At 53.3% G+C, this 7,506-nt stretch overlaps 1 protein-coding gene across 1 annotated transcript; it reads left to right on the top strand.

Moving 5' to 3' along the window:
- The first annotated feature begins 4,054 nt into the window (after positions 1–4,054).
- On the top strand, positions 4,055–6,190 carry LOC124680286 (L-type lectin-domain containing receptor kinase SIT2-like). Its single transcript, XM_047215358.1, has one exon. The coding sequence runs from the start codon at positions 4,114–4,116 to the stop codon at positions 6,145–6,147; it is 2,034 nt and encodes a 677-aa protein (XP_047071314.1). The 5' UTR covers positions 4,055–4,113; the 3' UTR covers positions 6,148–6,190.
- Positions 6,191–7,506: the final 1,316 nt, after the last annotated feature.

Raw genomic sequence — 7,506 nt, 5'->3', positions numbered from 1 at the left:
TTGGAGATATGAAGCAACCAGGGCCTACCATGGAAAATGTTTGTTGGACATTCAAATGTGATTGTAAAACACAATCGTGGTATTATTTCTTAATGTGACCTGCAAATCTAGATTATTGCAAAACCTAAACTCCATATATATTGGTTTAAAAATTGTGAACCTTCCAGTACCTTTTGTTTTAGTGATCATTTCTTCCAGAGTACTTTTTTCAAGTTAATTTGAACCCCTTCTCATTAGCATTAGCATAATATGTAGATATAGCTAAGGGTGAGTATAGATTTTAATTGTTTATCAGTAGATTCTTGCATATGATACCTAGCCTAATAAAACATCAGTTGGATGCTTTTTTTTATTCTCAGCTTTGACAAGCAACTGTTCGGTATTATATCTTGATAGGCATTAACATCAAAGAAAGCTACCTGGCATTTTCTAAGGGATTCCAATTGTTGCACCATTAAGTTTTTGTTTAGAATTGGTTAACCAGGGTTATTTCGTTTTTTCCCATCGCTTGCAGCAAGTGATACCGACTCAACCAGCATCTGTACCTTTTGATGAGGTACTTAACCATATATTCCCAGTACTTATATAGTGTAACGCTGGTTCTTGCACTTTGTAATCATCCCTACTCGTTGTACATATCCACATCTTTATAGCATGAGCATGAAACAAATGTATAAAAACTTCAAATTTGTTGGAGATATGAAGCAACCAGGGCCTACCATGGAAAATGTTTGTTGGACATTCAAATGTGATTGTAAAACACAATCGTGGTATTATTTCTTAATGTGACCTGCAAATCTAGATTATTGCAAAACCTAAACTCCATATATATTGGTTTAAAAATTGTGAACCTTCCAGTACCTTTTGTTTTAGTGATCATTTCTTCCGAGTACTTTTTTCAAGTTAATTTGAACCCCTTCTCATTAGCATTAGCATAATATGTAGATATAGCTAAGGGTGAGTATAGATTTTAATTGTTTATCAGTAGATTCTTGCATATGATACCTGATGCTTCTTGTTTTTGCAGGGCCGATTGTCTGAAGAAACCTGAAGACAGAAGCGGCGTTGATTCCTCTGCCAGAGCATGCAGTTTGGCCTAGTCCACGGCGTGCCGGCGGCCTGGATCTCGTGTCCCGGACGGCGTCCTTGATTCCCTTGCGTGGAGGGCGGAGGGCATGCCCGGAAGCAATTGGGCAGCAGTGTGACGACGGCGAGAGGACCGTCGTGGACTGCGATAGTGCAGCAGGGCGACGGCTGCGAGAGGAAGGCGAGCAGGCGACGGCCGGACGTCGAGAACTGCTGCCGGGCGGACGTTGCCGGGCGACCACGGCGAGAGGAAGGCGAGCGGGGGCGACGGCCGGACGTCAAGAACTCGCTGCCGGGCGGACGTTGCTCGGGCGACCACGACGAGAGGAAGGGGTGCTGGACGTCCACGATCTTAGTTTTTCCTGGATCGGTGGAGACGGTTGTGATCCGCTGGTCCGCTCCCTTCAAAGATGTGAGCGATTTCAGGCGTTGGATATATGCTTTGGAAGGCTGAGATTTGTTGGATGGGACGCTCTCTCCCTTTTAAAGTAGGGGAGATGTGAAAACTAAAACACTGAGGAATTTCATGGTCAACTTGTGAAGCACAATACTATAACCCATGTGTTTCACAAGTTCTCCATAATAGTTAGAAAAAGAGTTGAGGGTATTTTACAGTTTTTTGCAAAAAAAAAAGTAAGATCCAAGTCAAACAAAATCATGATTATTTTTTTATTTTATCATATCTGAATGTGCTTCACAAGCTGGCAGGAGGAAGAAATAGCATGAACGGAGATGATTTTCTTCTTAAACGATGAAGCTCTCTCCCTGCGACCGTGATGCCTAGGACCTGCAAGCTGGATCCGGAAGGCGGTTTGCAGCGGGAACGCCTACGCGAGCAGCCGTCGGGTAGTGATTCGCCGTACACATGCTACAACTCTCTGGAGCCGGCCAGGACGGCCGCTGATGCCCTGACAGCTCGCTAACACAGCGGCGGCGGCGGAGGCCCAAGGATTTGATGAGCTCCAGGGGTGATGACGAGACCTAGGGAAAAGTCGACCCGCACGAGCGGGCGGGGCGGCGGAAGGTGAGCAGCTGGCGGTGAAACGAGCCAGTCCAACGACGTAGTATTTGGTGGCGGCGGGAGCGCGCGGGAGGTTCTCTCCGGTCATGTCTGAAAGGGAAGGAGAAAGAGACGGAAGAGCGACATGGAAAAAGTGGGTGGGCGGATGGGACGTGCCATCGTGTGTCAGTTGTATTTAGTTGTATCAGTAATTTCTCTCCGTGGTATCTCAAAACCACTTTTCCAACCGCAAAAGCAGGCGCAAATCTCTAAACCGCAACGGACGGTGGATTCCACGCCGGTAGAATCGCCGGGTTCATTGTACTGTACATGGATACAGCCGTGCGACCCGCCGCCGCATAGCGTTGCCACTTGCCACAACGTTTCCATTTTCGAGTTTTTGGCTTGATAGAACCAGAAAAGATGGGTTGGCTCTCGGGTCGCTCCCGCGAGCGACCGAGGGCCCCTGGCGGCGCCGCCCCTTCGCACCCCTCCACACCCCCTCCCCCTTCCTCGCCGCCGCCTGAGGGCGTCGCTGGGCAAAGCCCGCGCGGCGCTGGCGCCAGCGGGGCCCCTCTTCTCCCTCGCTCGGTGGTGGAGGCGCGGGCCTCGGCGGCTGGTGAGGGCGCCGCGCTGTGCGGTGGGTGCGGCAGCGCGGTCCTTCGACGACGGCGTGGAGACGGTGCGGACCTGGCGCGCCTGCGACGGTGGCGGCTATCGGCAGCGTCCTCGACGGTGGGCGGCGCGAATCCCGGCCATGGCGGGCGGTGGAAGACGGGGTCGGCGCGGGTTGGGCCCGGCGCGGCGTGCAGCGGCGCGGCGCCCATCCAGCCCGGCTCGGCGGTGAGCTTGGCGCGGTGGTGGTCTGCGGCATCTGGCCGCCTCATTTTCGGGCCGGGGCAGGGGCCCTGGGCCCGTTTCGAGCCCACTTTCGCCTCAGATCCGTGGCCGCCGGTGGCGCTCCCTCGTCGGGTTTCGGGGCTTGGAGGCAGTGGCCGGCCTGCTCCTTGGTCGGCGTCCGGCGCCCTCAAAGCGACGTGTCTCGGTTGTTCCCTCGGTTTCGCGGTGGCCAGGGTTGGGATCCCGGGGCGGCGGCCCAGGAAGGTGGGAGTCATGTTGGTCGACGGGCGAGCCAATGACTCTGGTGCTGGCCGGTGACCACGGCCCTGAGGGCGGCGTGGTGGTCGGCGAGTTGAGTGTTGTGGGGTGTAGATGGCGGTGATGTTGCCAAAGGGAAACCTTTGCCCCTCGGGCCATGGTGGCGGCGTCCGCGGACGGTGTTCCCTTGTTGAAAGCGCCGTGAGGCCAATCTCCATCTCTCTACTTCGTCCGGGTGAAAACCCAAGATCCTCGGATCGGGCGGTGGCGGCACTCCGGTGTCGTGCTCTTCTTGAAGACACCGTCTTGGAGCCCACAGCGCGAGGCTCACCGATGGTCGTGACGGAGGTGATTCTTCGGCGATCATCGGCAAGGCTTGCTCCGTACCCTTCCCTTGTCGAGCTTCCTTGGCGCTGCTGTTCGGTTTGTGAGCATCGTGGGTCGGTCCCCGGTGGTGGTCGGCTTCCGGTGGCGTTTCTGCGACAGAGGAGTGCTATTGAGGTGCGCGTGAAAAATAGCTCGCTCTCGAGTGAACTCCGGCCCGACACTGCAGACTCCAGCTCTACTTCGAGTCCTCGTAGACGCATTGGCTGAGCATGTTGGTCGCGCTTCCGGCTGTAGCTTCTTCGGTAGTTCATGTGGGTGTGTGGTGTCGTTCTGTAAGCTGGATTCAGCACTTTGTATCCTTTTTGTATCCTTCTTGCTGTTGGTGGCTTTGTTAATTCAAAGTTGGGCACTTAAGTGACTTTTATCTAAAAAAACATTTCCAATTTCACAAGGAGGAGCATATGTTGTAGTCGCACTGGAACCCAACTTTGCAGTCAACACAAACGACGACCGTCGACCGGTCGGCAGCCTCACGGGGCCTTTGGAGGATTAGACCAGACTTGGCCTTTCTCATCAGTAGGTCCGAGCTAGGTACTCCGGCTATGCCTCAAGCTCACGAGAAGCTCAGCTGCTTCCTCATCCCTCTTCTCGTCGCCGTTAGCCTTGCAATCTGCAGCGCGGTAGGCGACGTTAGCGAGCAGTTCGTCTACTCCGGCGGCTTCGCCAGCGCTAATCTCACACTCGGCGGCGCTGCCGCAGTCACACCCGCGGGCCTGCTCGAGCTCACCAACGGCACGCTCCGGCAGAAGGCCCACGCCATCCACCCATCCCCGTTCAGCTTCCGCAACGCGTCGACGGCGGCGCGGTCGTTCTCGGCCTCCTTCGTGTTCGGCATCCTCTGCCCGGACGACGACAACTGCGGCCACGGCATCATCCTCTTCGTCGCCCCGGGCGACTACGACTTCTCCTCCGCGTTCCCAAGCCAGTACATCGGGTTCGTCAACAGCACCAGCAACGGGGCCGCCGCCAACCACATCTTCGGCGTGGAGCTCGACACGGACCAGAACAACGAGTTCCGCGACATCGACGGCAACCACGTCGGCATCGACGTTGACGGGCTCACGTCCGTCGCGTCCGCCAGCGCCGGCTACTTCCGCGACGACGACAAGGACGGCGGCGTCTTCGAGAACCTGACGCTGTCGAGCCGCAAGGCCATGCAGGTGTGGGTGGACTACGACGGCGCGGGGAAGCAGATCACCGTGGCCATGGCTCCCGCCGGGATGGCCAGACCCGTCAAGCCGCTGCTCTCCACGGCGTACGACCTCTCCACTGTGCTCACGGACACGGCGTACGTGGGCTTCTCGTCCGCGACGGGGTCCTTCAACTCGCGGCACTACGTTCTGGGCTGGAGCTTCGCCATGGACGGGCCTGCTCCGGCCATTGACATCGCGCAGCTGCCAAAGCTGCCTCGCTTCGGCCCGAAGCGCCGCCCCAATCTCGCGAAGATCATCCCACCCGTAGCGACAGCGGCGTTCATCCTCGTCGCCGGCACCGTGGCAGTCCTGCTGGTACGGCGGCGGCTCAAGTACAGGGAGGTGCGGGAAGATTGGGAGGTGGAGTTCGGGCCGCACCGGTTCTCGTACAAGGATCTGTTCCGCGCCACCGACGGGTTCAAGGACAGGAATCTGCTGGGCGTGGGAGGGTTCGGGAGGGTCTACAAGGGGGTGCTGCCGGTGTCCAAGCTGGAGGTCGCCGTGAAGAAGGTGTCGCATGACTCGAGGCAGGGCATGAAAGAGTTCGTCGCGGAGGTCGTCAGCATCGGGCGTCTGCAACATCGGAATTTGGCACAGTTACTTGGCTATTGCAGGCGTAAAGGGGAATTGGTCCTCATCTACGAGTACATGCCAAATGGGAGCCTTGACAAGCACCTGTACAGTGATGAGAAACCGGTTCTGGATTGGGAGAAGAGGTTCCGGGTCATCAAAGGAATCGCATCGGGGCTGCTCTACCTCCACGAGGAGTGGGAGAAGGTGATCATCCACCGAGACATCAAGGCCAGCAACGTGCTCCTAGATGCTGAGATGAATGGCCGACTGGGCGACTTCGGACTGGCAACGATGTACGACCGTGGCGCCAACGCGCAGACCACGCACGTCGTCGGCACCATTGGATACCTAGCACCAGAGCTTGGCCGCACCAACAAGGCGACGCCCCTGACCGATGTGTTCGCCTTCGGAATATTCATGCTCGAGGTCACCTGCGGGCAGAGGCCCATTACCCAAAATTCACGGGGCGAACAGCACATGCTGGTGGACTGGGTGCTTGACCGTTGGCAAAAAGGATCGCTAAACGAGACTGTGGATGCCAAGCTTCTTGAGTATGATGTCGATGAGGCATGCCTAGCGTTGAAGCTAGGCTTGTTGTGCTCGCATCCTCTCTCCAACTCGAGGCCTGACATGAGGCAGGTTGTGAGGTATCTTAATGGAGATGTGCGACTACCGGAGCTCACCCCGACTAATGAAACCTTCCAGATTCTTGCGATGATGCAGAACGAAGGGTTCGACTCGTATGTCATGCCACACCCTTCGCCCATGGAAAGCATGAACACCATGTCCAGCATTGCCAGTGAAAAATGACATGTTAGCATTACTTGTGATTCTCTATATGCACAAATTAATGTATACACTGGTTGCTTTGGTTTCCATAATAAGAAGCTAAAAAGCTTCGGGTTCCACTATCATCAGATAACGGAACAAATGTTTTTTTTTTTTGCGAGAACTCACAAACAACAAAATCCATCGAAGGGGCAAACACAAATAAAATGGAAAACGAAAAAGAGATCAAAGAGAACCAGAAATTAATGTCACCCAACAGAAAATTTAAAAAACGCAAGCACCCAACTAGTCTAAAACTAATTATTACAACAACCTTCTCAACATTGCAGGGAAAGCTAAATTGAAACTACCGGCAAAGCTTTTCTTTTATCCTACTTTCTCCCTCAAACTGAAAGAACTTCGTCCACCACCAAATCTCTGCCGATCCTCATCGGAAGGAGAGCAATCCTCAGATGGCGCCTCTTGCAGTTGTAGCATGAATAGATAGAGTCATCGCCTAAAGAATATCCACACATGCTAAAATATCCGTCTTTATTGTATTATTTTTATTTGTCATAGCTTTCGTACTTAAGGTACCTTGTATCATCATTTAAGTTGCATCACCTTGCTTGCAATTGGCTAACTTTATATTTTCACAAAACCTAAAATTACAAGAGAATTCAATTTTTTTTTTGTAGAACCTCTATTCACCCTCACCTTTCTAGGTTACCATCTATACCCTTTCAGGGAATACAAGGCTTTGAGATTGGTGAGGACACGTGGTGTCGGTTTAGAAGGGTCTATCGTGATCTGCACATAGACCTGGTCTCGTATGATTATTTTCCAATCAAATGTACTTACGGACTCTTTTTTTTGGTTGGCCTCCCTTTTCTTTTCTCATAATAAGCTCATGTTACTTTGTATTTTGGGGCAATAAGCTATGTATCGTGACCAATGATCTACGGGAAGAGAGGACATATGAGCATGGCTCTTATATCACTTTGGATACCATGCGATCCGCACCGCTCAAATTCAAAAAAAAAAATTGCGTGGAAAGTGGCGTGGAACCGTTGCTGGACGGGAGAACGAAGGCTTCGTCATGGCTTGACTAACGATGATTCTTGCATCTTCTTCTTGCAGCACTCAGAGACTATTGACCATCTTCTCCTCCAATATCCTTTCTCTCGAATCATCTGGTTCAAAGTCCTGAAGGGCTTGGACCACACCTCCCTTCTCCTGACCAATGTGGATGGCCTCCTCGAGTGGTGGCCGCGTGTGCTTGAGTCCTGGCCGACCAAGCTGAAGCCTCAAGCACGCTCCCTCTTCCTGTTGGTTCTTAAGTTGATTTGGATTGAGCGAAACAATAGGATCTTCAAGAACAAATCTAGGTCGGAGGCTCTT

Source organism: Lolium rigidum, unplaced genomic scaffold (assembly GCF_022539505.1).
Source record: "Lolium rigidum isolate FL_2022 unplaced genomic scaffold, APGP_CSIRO_Lrig_0.1 contig_11860_1, whole genome shotgun sequence".
In the NCBI taxonomy this organism is placed as follows: domain Eukaryota; kingdom Viridiplantae; phylum Streptophyta; class Magnoliopsida; order Poales; family Poaceae; genus Lolium; species Lolium rigidum.
This window is presented reverse-complemented; position numbering and strand designations above follow the sequence as displayed.

Bases quoted from the DNA above. Each gene is read 5' to 3' on its own strand.
- LOC124680286 (XM_047215358.1), top strand. From the start codon at position 4,114: ATGCCTCAAGCTCACGAGAAGCTCAGCTGCTTCCTCATCCCTCTTCTC.